Genomic DNA, 16924 nt, shown 5'->3' with positions numbered 1-16924 from the left:
GTCTTGCACTTTGGAAAAAAGAATACAAGCATGGACTACTTTCTAAACGGTGAGAAAATTCATAAAGCCAAAGTACAAAGGGATCTGGGAGTGCCCGTCGAGGATTCTCTAAAGGTAAACATGCAGGTTGAATCCGTGATTAAGAAAGCGAATGCAATGTTGTCATTTATCTCAAGAGGGTTGGAATATAAAAGCAGCGATGTGCTGCTGAGCCTTTATAAAGCTCTGGTTAGGCCCCATTTGGAGTACTGTGTCCAGTTTTGGGCCCCACACCTCAGGAGGGATATACTGGCACTGGAGCGTGTCCAGCGGAGATTCACACGGATGATCCCTGGAATGGTAGGTCTAACATACGAGGAACGGCTGAGGATCCTGGGATTGTATTCATTGGAGTTTAGAAGATTAAGGGGAGATCTAATAGAAACTTACAAGATAATATATGGCTTGGAAATGGTGGACGCTAAGAAATTGTTTCCATTAGACGAGGAGACTAGGACCCGTGGACTTAGCCTTAGAATTAGAGGGGGTAAATTCAGAACAGAAATGCGGAGACATTTCTTCAGCCACAGAGTGGTGGGCCTGTGGAATTCATTGCCGCGGAGTGCAGTGGAGGCCGGGACGCTAAATGGCTTCAAGGCAGAGATTGATAAATTCTTGATGTCACAAGGAATTAATGGCTACGGGGAGAATGCTGGTAAGTGGAGTTGAAATGCCCATTAGCCATGATTAAATGGCGGAGTGGACTCGATGGGCCGAATGACCTTACTTCCATTCCTGTGTCTTATGGTCTTATGGTCTTCCTTGGCTGCAATTAGGAGGTCATGGGTTCAATTACTGCACTGGAGATTTGAGTACATAACCCAGGCTGGCTCTGCAGTACTGTTGGTGACTGCAATGTCAAATGTTGTGTTTTTTGGATAGGATCATAAACAGACATCTGCCTTGTATGAGTCGAAAAATGTGGTGCTGGAAAAGCACAGCAGGTCGGGCAGCATCTGAGGAACAGGAGAATCGACGTTTCAGGCATAAGCCCTTCATTATGAACGGCTTCATCACATTCCTGATGAAGGGCCAATGCCCAAAATGTCGATTCTCCTGCTTCTCGGATGCTGCCTGACCTGCTGTGCTTTTCCAGCGCCACACTTCTTGACTCTGACTCTCCAGTGTCTGCAGTAATCATTTTCTCCCCATCTACCTTGTATGGGAAAGTAAAAAAGAACAGTGAGGCCAAGGGTATCTTCCATTGTCCTGGCCAATATTTATTCAACATAATTCAAATGTTTTTAAGGACTATCTCACTGCTGTTTGTGGAAATGAGTGCACACAGATTGGCTACCGTGGTTACTACAATGCAACAGTAATTACACTTCAAAAATATCTAATTGGTTGTGGAATATTTTGGGTTGTCTCGTAAATGTTGAAGATGCAATATAAAAGCAATATTTGTAATTATTTTTAATTCTTTCTATGGTGCATCCATGCACAATCCTTGACTGAAAAGGCAGAAAGGTCTTCCAATTTCTGAAATTAGCAACAACAAAAGCCGAGTCACTCGGCGTCCTCATGTGTGAGAAACCACCTGACCTCAGTTTGTGCTCTCTGCTTTTAAGGCGCAGCTAAAAATCAGAACTCGGCCACAGCTGACCATAACTACTTTCCTGCTTAACTATTTCCATTGTGTTAATGGATTACTTCAAGGACAGCTAAGAAGTGATGTTTGAGCAGATTTGTTAAGCATATCTTTCACAACTTTATTTATTAAAATGATGAGATTGTCCTCATTTGTAAATAAGCTTGCCACTTACCATTAGGTTGATCAAATGCATTTCCCCATACTCTTCTCCCCTATCCTGCCTTTTATTGCTTGTGTTTGTCAACGTACTCAGGTTGCTTGAGTTGTTCTGGGACCTCTGAGGGTACTGATAAGTCTGAATAACTAATTGTGACCTGTTCTGATGGTCATTGCAATCAATGATTGCAAAAAAAAATCAACTCTATGTAATTTCTGTCAGATGTTCAGAGGCTTCCACAGGAAAAAGAAGAAATGAAATCTGCAGATGAGAAGAAGGAACCCGGTGCTCAGCGCAGTTGGTTTGTCAGTGGAGCTGCATTTGGGAGTTTGTTGCTCCTCACACACTGGATATTTGGAGAAGTCTCGCTAGTCTCTCGATGGGCTGTGAGTGGTCACCCAAATACTGGACCAGATCCTAATCCTTATGGGTAAGTAACATGTAAATGGAAATTTAGGTCTTGTGATTTAAATAGTGTCAGCAAAAATGGCATTTTTTTCTGGCAAGGGCAATATCCTATTAATATATCGAGTTGGTTCTGATTAATTTATCAAATTTGTGGATTATTTGACACTATCATATTCTATTCATTCATCACCATTTTAGGTGGAATTTGGCTTTGCACCCTGAAAGCAGTCAAACTTCATATTTTGTTTGCATCATATTAATTCATGTATTCATTTTTTGTCCCTGGTCCTAAATGGATCGATACAAATATTTGGAATCAAGCTTTTTGACACTTGAACCAGTTAGCTGTGGAAGCTAATTCCAGAGCCGTGAAATTGATGTGTATCACCATTAGCAGTTGTTGGTTTAATCCTATAAAGATACCAGGATGGGAGAGAACACAAGTGAGCAAGGAAGAATTCTACTGAGAGGAGAGCAATTGAAACAGAGGATAACGTTGGCCAGGAATGGGGAGTTTTGTGGCATTGGTGGCCAAGAGAGATCCAGTTTGTGATCAGTGGAGTGGGCACACTGTGGCTTCCAGAATCTTAATTAGGCATTTGACAGGGCTCCACATTACTGCACAAAGGAGTAACATACTAGCTTGGATAGAAGGTTGGTTGGCTGGCAGAAGACATACAGTATGTGTAAATGGGTCTGTTTCAGATTGGCAGCTTGTGATGAATGGGACCCTCAACTTTTTACAGGTGTAGCCAAGACTTATATATTGGGATTGAAAGGCTGGTGGCTAAGTTTGGAATGAACACAAAGACAGATAGTAAAATTTGCTGTGCAGTTGACAGAACAAGCATGTCGACCAATATAGATAGGTTGATTGATTGGGCAAAAATACGGCAGATAGCGTGTAATGTGGGAAAGTATGAAGTTCACTTTGACAGGAAGAAAAATAACAAAATATTACTTAAATGGACAACAACTGCATAATTCTGAGATGCAGAAGGATTTAGGTGTTCCAGGTGTATGCTCACAAAAGTTAGTAGGCAGGTACAACACATAATCAGGAAAGGTAATGAAATGTGAGCCTCTATCCTGAAAGGAATTAAAGTTAAATGTAATGATGTTGTACTTCAGTTATACAGGGCATTGGTGAGACCACATTTCAAATACACTGCAGTTTTGCTCTCCTCATTTGAGGAGGGATGTGAATGCATTGGAGGCTATTCAGAAAAGGTTTATTAGATTGATGGAAGTAGTGGGTTATCTTATGAGTTCAGGAGATTGAAGGTTGATGTGATTGAACTTTGTAAGATCCTGAATAGTCTTGACAAGGTAAATGTGGAAAGGATGTTTACTGTTGTGGGTGAGTGCAGAACGAGGGGACATTGCTTTAAAATTAGGGATTGCTCATTTGGGACAGAGGTGAGGTTTTTTTTCTCTCAGAGGGTCATGTGACTTTGGAACTCTCTGCCTCAAATGGCAGAGACAGTTTGACTGAATATTTTTAAGGTGGAGGTAGAAGAATTCTTGTTAAGCAGGGAATCAAAGGTTATCGGTGATAGATAGGAATGTGTCATTTGTCACTCAGACAGCTCAGCCTAGATCTTAGTGAAAGGTGGTGCAAGCTTGGAGGGCCACATGGCCTATTATCTTAATTAATATGTTGTTCCATCTAGCATTTGCTGGTTCAGGTCAAACCAATATTATAGTAGGGTCCTCAAACGCAATAGGTCTTTTATTTTTGTGTGTGCAAGCCCAGAATGGATTTTATCTTGCCAATGCCACAGGGAAGGCAAATGCTTTCAACTCATAATAAGCATGTGCTTCTGGGCTGCCATATTGGTGACAGAGTGTGGATTAGCAGTTGAGAAAAAGGTGTGACATAATTACTTTTTTGGGATCTAATTTTTAGTATTGCACGCCATTGAATTAGAAAATGTGAATCTAGAAATAAAAATAAAATATGGAAATTTATAGAAGACCATAAAACCGAGGAGTGGAAGTAAGGCCATTCGGCCCATCGAGTCCACTCCGCCATTTAATCATGGCTGATGGGCGCTTCAATTCCACTTACCCACACTCTCCCCATAGCCCTTAATTCCTTGCGAGATCAAGAATTTATCAATTTCTGCCTTGAAGACATCCAACGTACCAGCTTCCACTGCGCTCCATGGCAATGAATTCCACAGGCACTCCACTCTCAGACTGAAGAAATGTCTCCTCATTTCCGTTCTAAATTTACCCTCTCTAATTTTAAGGCTGTGCCCACGGGTCCTAGTCTCCCCGCCTAATGGAAACAACTTCCCAGCATCCACCCTTTCTAAGCCATGCATTATCTTGTAAGTTTCTATTAGACCTCCCCTCAACCTTCTAAACTCTAATGAATACAATCCCAGGATCCTCAGCCAATCATCGTATGTTAGGCCTACCATTCCAGGGATCATCCGTGTGAATCGCCGTTGGACACGCTCCAGTGCCAGTATGTCCCTCCTGAGGTGTGGGGCCCAAAATTGGTTACAGTATTCTAAATAGGGCCTAACTAGAGCTTTATAAAGTCTCAGAACCATGTTGCTGCTTTTATATTCCAACCCGCTTGAGATAAATGACAACATTACATTTACTTTCTTAATCATGGGCTCAACCTGCAAATCAACCTTTAGAGAATCCTCCCAGATCCCTCTGTACTTTAGCTTTATGAATTTTCTCACCATTTAAAAAATAGTCCATGGCTGTATTCTTTTTTCCAAAGCGCAAGACCTCGCACTTGCTTACGTTGAATTTCATCAGCCATTTCTTGGACCACTTTCCTAAACTGTCTAAATCTTTCTGCAGCCTCCCCACCTCCTCAGTACTACTTGCCTGTCCATTTAACTTCATGTCATCAGTGAACTTTGCCAGAATGCCCCCAGTCCCTTCATCCAGATCATTATATATAAAGTGAACAGCTGCGGCCCCAACACTGAACCCTGCAGGACCCCACTTGTCACCAGCTGCCGTTCCGAAAAAGAACCTTTTATCCCAACTCTCTGCCTTCTGTCAGACAGCCAATCCCCAATCAATGCCAATAGGTCACATCGAACACCATGGGCTCTCACCTTACTCAGCAGCCTCCTGTGAGGCACCTTATCAATAGCCTTTTGGAAGTCTAGATAGATAACATCCACTGGGTTCCCCTGGTCTAACCTACTTGTTACATCTTCAAAGAATTCTAAGACATTTGTCAGGCACCACCTCGCTTTATTAAATCCATGCTGACTTCTAATCTGACCCTGCCCTTCCAAGAATATAGAAATCTCATCCTTAATGATGGATTCTAAAACTTTACCTACAACTGAGGTTAAGCTAATTGGCCTATAACTTTCCATCTTTTGTCTTGATCCTTTCTTGAACAAGGGGAGTTACAACAGCGATTTTCCAATCATCCAGGACTTTCCCTGACTCCAGTGATTTTTGAAAAATTACAGTCAGCGCCTCTGGCTATTTCCTCAGCCACCTCCCTCAGAACTCTAGGATGCAGCCCATCGGGGCCAGGAGATTTATCGATTTTTAGACCTTTTAGCTTTTCTAGCACTTTCTCTTGAGAAATGGCTACCATACTCAACTCTGTCCCCTGACTTTCCTTAATTGTTGGGATATTACTCATGTCTTCCAATGTAAAGACTGACACAAAGTATTTATTAAGTTCTTCAGCTATTTCCTTATCTCCCATCACTAGCCTTCCAGCATCATTTTGGAGCGGCCCAATTTCTACTTTTGCTTCTCGTTTGGTTCTTATGTATTGAAAGAAACTTTTACTATCATTTCTATTATTACTGGCTAGCCTACCCTCATATTTGATTCGCTCCTTCCTTATTTCTCTCTTTGTTATCCTTTGTTTGTTTTTGTTGTCTTCCCAATCTGCTGATTTCCCTGTGGTCTTGGCCACTTTATAGGCTCTCTCTTTTTCTTTGATACATTTCCTCACTTCCTTTCTCAGCCATTGCTGTCTAACCATTCCCTGGATAATCTTTCTTTTCTTTGGGATGAACCTCTATACTGTGTCTTCAATTACACACAGGAACGCCTGCCATTGTTGCTCTACTGTCTTCCCCACTAGGCCTTGCTTCCAGTTGATATTCATTAGTTCCTCTCATGCCCCTGTAATTACCCTCTCATGCTCTCATTCCATATTCATGCCCCTGTAATTACCTTTATTTTACTCTAACACTATTACATCCAAATTTGCCTTCTCTCTTTCAAACTGCAGACTGAACTCTACCATATTATGATCGCTGCCTCCTCAGCGTTCCCTTACTTTAAGATCTTTTATAAAGTCTGGCTCATTACATAGCACTAAGTCCAGAATAGCCTGCTTCCTTGTGGGCTCCAATACAGGCTGTTCCAAAAAGCCATCCTGTAAGCATTCCATAAATTCCCTTTCTTTAGATCCACCGGCAACATTATTCACCCAGTCCACCTGCATATTGAAGTTCCCCATGATCCCCGTGACCTTGCCTTTCTGACATGCCCTATCTATTTCCTGGTACATTTTGCGTCCCTGGTCCTGACCACTGCTAGGAGGTCTGTACATAACTCCCATTATGGTTTTTTTGCCACTGTGGTTCCTCAACTCTACCCACAGAGACTCCACATCATCTGACCCTATGTCATTCAGTGCCATAGATTTAACTTCATTCTTAACTAACAAGGCAATCCCGCCCTCTCTGCCCGTCTCCCTGTCTTTTTGATAGGTTGTGAATCCTTGGATGTTTAACTGCCAGTAGTGAACCCCCTGCAACCACGTCTCTGTGATGCCTACCACATCGTAATCATTAACGAAGATTTGTGCCGTTAATTTATCTTCTTTGTTACGAATACTACGACCATTTAGATAAAGAGCCTTAATGCTAATTTTCTTATCCTCGTGGAATTTTCTTATTCCAACATCTCTAATAATATGTCATAAGTTATCATTCCATTTTGCTTCATTCCTAGCCTGCCTTGAACTTAAACCCTGCACACATGCTAACCTGCTGCTTATCTTTCTACTTGACTCCATACTCCCTGTTGCTTTTCCTTTCCCTTCACCCTGACTCACAAGTTTAAAGTCCTAGTGACCACTCTATTTATCCTTTTTGCCAGAACACTGGTTCCAGATCGGTTCAGGTGGAGACCGTCCCGTTGGTACAGATCGCCCCAATTCCAAAACTGATGCCAATGTCCCATGAAATGGAATCCCTCTTTCCCACACCAATCTCTTAGCCATGTGTTTACATCCTTAATTTTCTTATCCCTATGCCAATTAGGACATGGCTCGGGCAGTAATCCAGAAATTATGACCCTCGAGGTCCTGGTCTTCAATTTCCTTCCAAGTGCTTGATCTTCTCCCTCCCACTCCAATATCCTTTCAAACCGGTTGGGGATATCATGCACCCTGGCACTGGGCAGACAACACATTATGCGGGTCTCCCAATCCAGCTCGCAAAGAATACTATCCCTAATTTTAGAATCCCCTAGAACAAGTACTTGCCTTTTTGCTCCCCCCCCCCATCTTGAATGGCCTTCTGCACCATGGTGCCATGGTCAGCTGGCTCATCCTGTCCACAGCCCTTTTCCTCATCAATACAGGGAACAAAAATCTCATACCCGTTGGACAAGGTCAAGGGTTGAGGCTCCTCCACTCCTGAACTCAGAATCCCCCTACCTGCCTCACTTCCAGTCACACCCTGTTGTCCCTGATCCTTAACTGAGTTTGAATTACTTACTCTACCGGGTGTGACTGCCTCCTAAAACAAAGCGTACAGGTAACTCTCCCCTCCTGGATGTGTCGCAGTGTTTGAAGTTCAGATTCCAGCTCATCAATTCTGATCTGGATTTCTTCCAGCAACCAACACTTGCAGCAGATGTGGTCACTGCTGTTCACAATGGGATCAGCCAGCTCCCACATCATACAGCTACAGCACATCATCTGTCCAGCCACCACTACTTATTTAATTACTTTATACAAATTTATGAGTTATAATTTCTAGTACTTCTCTATGGTCTTATTCAACCAACCATGGATATTATGTGCCTGAAATAGATGTCAACATTTTGTTTGTAATCTATTCTGATGTTCCACAGATCATATTAATTTCTTTTTTAAACAACTTTGATGTACTTTTTCAAAATTTGTAACCCTGTGTTCTTTTTCCATATCATGGGTGCTATGCTCAAGTGATAGGTCCTTGGAGGTTTCCTCATGTTTGATTCTGAGACACTGTTTCTTGTCAGTGGGTAATTTGACATTGATTTACACTCTCAGGAGCAGGGTGAAGAAGCAGGCCTCAAACTCTCATTGTACTGTTAATCTGACCTACAAACTAGACATCTAGCAAACTGAACGAACTTGCCTTCATGATGTTACTCTGCAAAAAATGCATTGTTGCAATTCTGAATTTTAGTTTCTTGTTCAGGCAGCCTGGCTATTGTCACCATGGGAAAGGGATGTTCCAGTCACTCCCATTTTAATTGTGTCACCAACATGATAGATTTGTGGAAGTTCTGTGTAAATGATATTAAAAAAAATATGAATGAAAGTTCTCAATAAAATGTAGTCTGGAATATAGAAATTTAAATAATAGACCCATTTTTCTTACCCAGGTGCATGGGCGTTTTGGATTTTCAAAATGTGCTCTAGTGATATGAGCGTTGCTGGCTGGGCCAGCATTTACTGGCATCCCTAATTGCCTTTGCTTGGTAGTGTTCTGCCTTCTTGAACAGTTGCGCTCCATGTGGTGTAGGGTAATTCACAGTCTTGATCAAAAGGAAGTTCCAGGATTCAGACCCAAAGGCATGGAACGAACAGCAATATAGATCCAATTCAGGATGGGTGTGTATCTTGGAGGGGGACTTCCAGGCAGTGATGTCCCCATGTATCTGCTGCCATTGGCTTCCCAGATGTACAGCTTACACGTTTGGGAATTGTTGTTTTAAGGAATTTTGGTGGGTTGTTGTAGTGCATCTTGTTGATGGTGCAAGCTGCTTCTACTGTGCACTAATAGTAAATAGAAAAAACATTTAAGATGTTAGAAGAGATGCACATAAAGACAACTGATTGTCTTGGATGTTGTTAGGCTTCTTGACTGTAGTTTAAGCTGTACTTGTCAGAATTTCAAAGATTGACATGGTATGTGAAGGGGGAAAGAGTGAGCAGTGTAAGTAGGAACTAACCTTGCAGAGGGATTTGCTCGGTTGGGGGTCCATCAGGTATCCAGACTCCAGAGGTACAGGTAAGCTGTTTTCAGATTGGGGGCGGAGCTGCTGTATCAGATAAGGGTTGGTGCTGTGCTGAGGTAAAGGGTGGGTTTGTTGTGCAAATCAGTGAGATGGGGCTGGAGGCTCAGGCCAGAAGCAGCAATGAGATGCATGATTTCTGTCCCAGGTGTAAGTGAACATGTCTGATGGGCAGAGTATATTAGATTACATATGTTGGTATGGTAGAACACAGGGAGTGTGTGGGGTGAGGGGTGAATGCTGAAGAATTGCTTTGTTTCTCACCTTTTGCAGAGGTAAGATCTGATCTGATCTGATCCTGGGACACCTTTGGGAGACATTTGGCATCCTTTGTAATTGTAAATAGGAATACCTGTGAATAGAATGTTCATAAACTTGTTGAGACTTGCATTGTTGTCAAAAGACTATCCGAAACAGTGTGCAGCTGCAAAAAATACTGCTAGTTATTTGAGTGTGCCTGTTTCTACAAAACATGCATGAGGGATTATGGGGTGCTACTGGTGAACAGTTCGAACTGATCTTAATTGAAAGCTTTTGTTGATTTAATGTTTTTAATACTTGAGAAAATGCATGTTGATGTGAAGTATTAGCCACAAACAAAACGGTGGTTTTGATAAGTTAGTCAACACTGAAGTAAAATGTTTGTTTTCATGAAGAACTTGTTCTTGCAATTTCACTACATTGGCTGCATTATATGTTTATTTTGTATCAATGAAAGAGTGTGTTTTTATAGTTAGATATTATATTGTGTGACACATATTATACTGGTAACTTTATTTTCTGTTCTGATGTCTCTTGGTTAATGCACCTGCGAAAAGGTGAGTTGGCTTGAAAAGGGAAGGACAAAGGATGTTGGGTAGGACATAATTTGGCTTATGAACTACAAAGTGCAAGGGACAAGACTGAGGCATACTGTATATGAGGGACCATGATATATAGGCATTGTTTGGCATAGGATTAAAAAGCTAGATGAATGGCAATCATTGTTGATTATTGCAAAAACCCATCTGGTTCACTAATGTACTTTAGTGAAGATAATCTGTCATCCTTGCCCGGTCTGGCCTACATATGACCTCAGACCAACGTAGTTGACACTTAACTGCTCTCTGAAATGAGAGCCAGTCAGTAAAAAGACAATTAAGTGTGGGCAACAAATGGTAGCCTATCCAGTGATGATCATATCCCTTGTAGGAATAGAGTAAATTCTGTATTATGGGGCATAAGAGATGGGTACAGGGACATAAGTTGACACTGATGAAGATATGTATGACAGATCAAGGGGATGGGTGTATGATGGCACAAAATTATAAGGAGCTGAAGGGATGGCTACAGGAACATAGGTTGGCACAGAGAACAAGGGGTTTAGAGCAGGGGGGTGTTTTCTGTTTTCATTGTTACTTTTTAACCTTTGCATACAATGCCTCCTACTCCTTAAGCCAGCTTTTCATCCAGCCCATCTTGGGAACAAGGCAGCCTCTTAGTCTTATCCCGGTTGTACAATCCACTCCACCTGCTCAGACCAGAAATCCAAAGTGTTCAGCCACGTTTAGATTTTGGTATCGTGGAACCAGGATTTCTCCCACCTCAACAAAAGGGAATGAATATCAGGGCCATTATTAGTGTAAAAGTGTCTGCAAAGGTGGTGGTGGAGGGTTGTTTTTCAGACTGGAGGCCTATAACCAGTGGAGTGCCACAAGGATCGGTGCTGGATCCACCACTTTTCATTATTTATATAGATGATTTGGATATTAACATAGCCGGTATAGTTGTAAGTTTGCAGAAGACACCAAAATTAGAGGTGTAGTGGACAGCGAAGAGGGTTACCTCACATTACAACGGGATCTTGGTCAGATGAACCAATAGGCTGAGGAGTGGCAGATGGACTTTAATTTGGATAAATGCGAGGTGCTGCATTTTGGGAAAGCAAATCTTAGCAGGACTTATACACTTAATGGTAAGGTCCTAGGGAGTGTTGCTGAACAAAGAGACCTTGGAGTGCAGGTTCATAGCTCCTTGAAAGTGGAGTCACAGATAGATAGGATGGTGAAGAAGATGTTTAGTATGCTTTCCTTTATTGGTCCGAGTATTGAGTACAGGAGTTGGAAGGTCATATTTTGGCTGTACAGGACATTGGTTAGGCCACTGTTGGAATATTGTGTGCAGTTCTGGTCTTCCTATAGGAAAGATGTTGTGAAACTTAAAAGGGTTCAGAAAAGATTTACAAGGATGTTGCCAGCGCTGGAGGATTTGAGCTATAGGGAGAGGCTGGGGCTGTTTTCCCTGGCACGTCAGAGGCTGAGAGGTGACCTTATAGAGGTTTATAAAATCATGAGGAACGTGGATAGGATAAATAGACAAAGTCTTTTCCTTGGGTGAGGGAGTCCAAAACCAGAGGGCATAGGTTTAGGGTGAGAGGGGAAAGATATAAAAGAGACCTAAGGGGCAACTTTTTTGTGCAGAGTGTGGTACGTGTATGGAATGAGCTGCCAGAGAAGTGGTGGAGGCAACGTTTAAAAGGCATCTGGATAGGTATATAAATAGAAAGGTCTTAGAGCGATATGGGCCAAGGGTTGGCAAATGGGACTAGATTAGATATTAGATTCCCTGCAGTATGGAAACAGGCCCTTCGGCCTAACATGTCCACACTGACCCTCTGAAGAGAAACCCACTCACACCCATTCCCCTACCCTATATTTACCCCTGACTAATGCACCTAACACAATGGGCAATTTAGCATGGCCAATTCACCTGACCTGCACATCTTTTGGATTGTTGGGATATCTGGTCGGCATGGATTAGTTGGACTGAAGGGTCTGTTTCCGTGCTGTACATCTCTGTGAAACTGTGGATTCAGAGTTGTGCAAATTAATAAAAAAAGCTTTTTCCTTCTTGCAGAGGTCTGATTTTGATTGCCATGGCACTCGGTGTGATGTTATCCTTTTGGCCTTCTGTGGTTAACAGCGTTGCTTTTTGGCTAATAGGTATGGGACTCACAGAGCTTGATAATAATATTTTGTACAATTACAAAAACATGGATATTTTCCCCCCTCATGCTGTCTTCCTCTGTTAAAGACTCATGTTGGTGTGTCGACGTATGTTATGTAAGTTAACAACTGTTCATGTGGGCTAATTAGTAATTTATCAGGTGGTGGTAGTGGTGGTCTCTAGTTGTCAATTCTCATCTCAGGACCTGGAAAATACGTGAATTCTTTTATAATTGCCTCCAGCTGATGTTGATTAAATCAGTACAGGTTAGAGACCAAACTGAGACATGTGAACAACAAATAAAAGTAAGTCTGTCAGCCCTTCAAGCCTGCTCTGCAATTCAATGAGATAATAGCTGATCTGATTTTAATCATATCTCCACATTTCTACATATCTTGATAATCTTTCATCCCTTTAATAACTGACAATCTTAGCTACTTCTACCTTAAACACATTTAAAGTATCCACAACTTTAAGCAAGGGAATTCCAAAGACTCTCATCGCTCTTCGAGGATCCCTCATCTCTGTCTTAATTGGACAGTTCTTACTTTTAAGCTGTGACCCCTTCAGTTCTACAGCTTATTTCTGATAAACAGCATTAGAAATCCACTCTCATTAACTTGTATTTCTATGCAATCTATTTGATCAAATCCATTTTAATTCACTATAAATGGTAATGAGCAGGAAACAACGAGAGAGATTTTGTTGCCAAAACCTTTAATGCTGGTAGAACTGACAAAGCATGGACTAAAAAATAAGATAAAGATTTCGAGCTCCTTATTTAATTCCTGTAGCATACAAGATTTCAGACTAGGTTTTCTGCCAGGAATATTTTCTGATAGCTTCACAAAGCTACAAAACTTTATTCAAATCAGGATATAACGAGGAACCCCAGAATTTTCATTTTTCCCAAATCATTCCCACTCAGTGCTAAGCTTGACCATTTAATATGTACATTAAAAACCAGTGCGGTTCTCTTGCTTCTCAGGCATTAATCCATTAAAGTTACATATAACCCCCTGCCATCATTGAAAGAGTTAGAGTTTGCTTTCAGTCACCCCCTATCACAGAGTCACATGCAAGAGGATGAAGAACAAAGGCAGGTAAGATGGCATCAAAGCCAGATGTCCTGTGATGAAAGTTCTACCACCAACCAACAAGCTCAGGCCCAAATCTGGAACTCAGAACGGATTTGCTTATTTAAGTTCAAATTGATAAGTTGTGTGGTGGTCGAGTTTTCAATCTGGTGCAAGGATATCTATTCAAATACACAACATCAGAGTGATTTTGCATTTAGTGCTTAAGATACCTCAACTTTAATGCTGCGGACTCCTTCCAGACCAATAAAGGAAATGTCTGCAGTCAATAATTGCTGTAGCATCATTTGTAACCAAACATTGCAACCCATTGTAAGGAATACTATCATTTCCTTTCACACACACGTTAATCAGAATATGGCAGAAAGCCCACAAGTCAGGAAGATGATAATGTGGTGAGGAGAAGATGTAATAAAGGACAGTTTTAAAAAGAATTAAATATTAATCCATAGTTTCTATTTTCCCAACTCTTTCCCACTCAGTCCTAAGCTTGGTAATTCAAAATTAGAAAAAAGTCTATACAGTTTAAATGTGGAATTCTCCAACACTAAATATTTTTGAAAGAACATCTATAAAATTGTTTGTAAAGACAATTAGTTGCTTTAAAAATAGACGTATTAAAGGGTAAGGAGAGTGAGATCAGCGTGGAATTAAAATCAGGTGTTTGAGAAAAAGCAATGGCACAGAATGCCCAAATTTCCTGGTTCTGTACTCTTAAGTTTTGGTCTCCTTTCATTTCATCCTTCCTTACATATATACCATCTGTCCTTGTGTGGTTGAGTGACAGAGAGATTTATTAGCAATGTGCAGAGGGGATATCCCATGTCACCGAGCAGCCACCCTTTAGTTCTCCAATTATGGCAGACTGCGGAAGGAAAAGGCAGCTGCCAAGATAGTGGGAATTCAATGACGTGATTACACACTAACTGTACGTTAATGGAATTAATATTCTGTTTAATTCTGCTTAAAATAACTCCACCTGTCCTTGAATATTACCAAATAAAACCTCATAAGCCATATATTCCACCTTCCATATATGTTGAAGGAAAAATATGGAATATGTCGTGCACTTCCCATCTGTCATAAGACCACATTGTTGAGTAGATTCAACACTGGATCAACTGCAACAGTTTAGCTTTCAACAAACTATGGCAGTGACTGTTTGACAACAGAGATCATTTTAAGTCAATAAAAGTCCAAATATACAGAGCAGTTGTCATCACCATATTCCTGTACTGCAGTGACACATAAAAGATCTTGAGAAATTCCACAAGGAATACCTCTGCTCCAACCTCTAATTCAAAGGGAGGACCATAAAACAAATTTGTTCTTTTTGAAATCAGCTTCACAAGCATTTGTCTAATAATCAACTTTGATGGATTGGTCACTATGTCCAAATGGCTACAAAGCAACTCCCCTCCCCAGGTCCTGTTTTCTCAACATGAAGGTTGACAGTGAGGAGGCAGGTCTTAGGTTACAGGAGAATATAAATGGAGTGGTCAGATGGGCAGATCAGCAGCACATGGAATTTAACCCTGATAATACTTGTTGTCATTTATATACATGATTTGGATGTGAATAAAGGAATATGGTTAGTAAGTTTGTAGATGACACCAAAATTAGTGGTGTAGTGGATAGAGTATAATGGGACCTTGATCCAATGGGCCGAGAAGTGGCAGCTGGAGATTAGCTGGAGTGCTGCATTTTGGTAAGGCAAATCAGGGCAGGATGAATAAACATAATGGTAAGGTCCTGGGGAGTGTTGCCAAACAAAGAGGCTGTGAAGTGCAGGTTTGTAATCTCTTGAATGTGGAGTCAAATAGTGAAGAAGGCATTTGTACATTTGCCTTTATTGGTCAGTGCATCAAGTATAGGAGTTGGGAGGTCATGTTGTGGCTATATAAGACATTGGTTAGGCCACTTTTGAAATATTGAGTTCAGTTATGGTCTCCCAGATATAGGAATGATATTATGAAACTTGAGAGCATTCAGAAAAGATTTCCAAGGATGTTGCCAGGGTTGGAGGGTTTAAGCCAAAGGGAGAGGCTGAATAGGCTGGGGCTATTTTCCCTGGAGCATCGGAGGTCAAGGGGTGACCTTATAGAAGTTTGTAATGTCATGAGGGGCATGGATAGGGTGAACAGCCAAGCCCTGGTAGTGGAGTCCAGAATTAGAGGGCATAGGTTTAAGGTGAAAGGAAATATATAACAGGGACCCAAGGGGCAACTTTTCCACACAGAGAGTGGTACGTGAATAGAACGAGCTCCCAGAGGAAGTGGTGGAGGCTGGTACAGTTACAACATCTAAAAGGCAATTCTAGGAAACATAAATAGGAAGGATTTAGAGGGATATGGGCTAAATGCTGGCAAATGGAACTAGATTAATTTCGGATATTTGGTTGGCATGGACGAGTTAGACCCAAAAGTCTGTTTCCATGCTGTACATCTCTGTTATTCTTAAGTGGGAGGTGGAAGAAGTAACAAGACAAGGGAGTACTCAGTCAATTGCAAGCCAAAGGAAGCTCAGAGGAACAGAGAGATCATGGGATACTTGTTCACAACGGTAATTAATAAGGCATCCACAATGTTTGACTATATCAGTTGAAGCATAGTTTATAAGAGAAGGAAAGTCATGTTGAAGCTGTACATAACTTTGGTTCATCCATAGTACTGGTCACCATACTATATGAAAAGTGTGATAGCACAGGAGGGGGTGATGAGGAGATTCATAAGGATGTTGCCTAGGTTTGAGTTTTTCAGGTTTGAAGGGAGGCTGTTGAGCTCAGATTATTTTGGGGCAGAAATAGTTGAGGCGGGGCCTGATAGAGGTGCATAAGTTAATTATAGACAGGAAGAAAGGTCACTGGTTGTGAAACATTAACTCTGCTTTCTCTGCACTGATGCTGCCGGACCTGCTGAGTTCTTCCAGCAATTTCTGTTTTTGTTTCAGATTTCCGACATTCACGGTTGTTCAAAGCTCAGCAAGTCTGGCAGCATCAGTGGAGAGAAATCAGAGTTTTCTTCATTCTGAAGAAGGCTCACTGGACCCAAAATTAACTTTGATTTCTCTCCATAGATGCTACCAGACCCGCTGAGCTTTTCCAGTATCTTCTGTTTTTGTTTCTGATTTCCAGTATCCACAGTTCTTGGTTTTATTTTAGTCCATAGAAAGTTCATGTTAGTTTAAGGGTCAAGAACAAGAGGACACACTTTTAAAGTGAAAGGCAGGAAGTTTAGAGGGAATTTGAGGAAAAGGTTTTTCACCCAGAGAGCGGTGAAGGTTTGGAGCACCCTGCCTGGAAGGATAGTTGAAGTGGGTAACCTCGTAACTTTTAAAAAGTATTTGGATGAACACTTGAAGTGTCATAGCAATCAAGGTCTAGTATGGGACTAG

At 41.4% G+C, this 16924-nt stretch overlaps 1 protein-coding gene across 2 annotated transcripts in view; it reads left to right on the top strand.

The window, feature by feature from the left end:
* The window catches only part of LOC122555690 (PGAP2-interacting protein-like), a 131383-nt gene that overhangs the window by 50737 nt on the left and 63722 nt on the right, over window positions 1-16924 (top strand). For both annotated transcript variants that reach the window (XM_043701727.1, XM_043701718.1), the window contains exons 5-6: window positions 2013-2220; window positions 12345-12430. In XM_043701727.1, coding sequence (XP_043557662.1) covers window positions 2013-2220; window positions 12345-12430 — 294 coding nt within the window. The remainder of the gene's footprint in view (window positions 1-2012; window positions 2221-12344; window positions 12431-16924) is intronic.

Source organism: Chiloscyllium plagiosum, chromosome 1 (assembly GCF_004010195.1).
Source record: "Chiloscyllium plagiosum isolate BGI_BamShark_2017 chromosome 1, ASM401019v2, whole genome shotgun sequence".
NCBI classification, from domain to species: domain Eukaryota; kingdom Metazoa; phylum Chordata; class Chondrichthyes; order Orectolobiformes; family Hemiscylliidae; genus Chiloscyllium; species Chiloscyllium plagiosum.
Note: the sequence above shows the minus strand (reverse complement) of the source record. Positions and strands in the feature narration are given on the sequence as shown.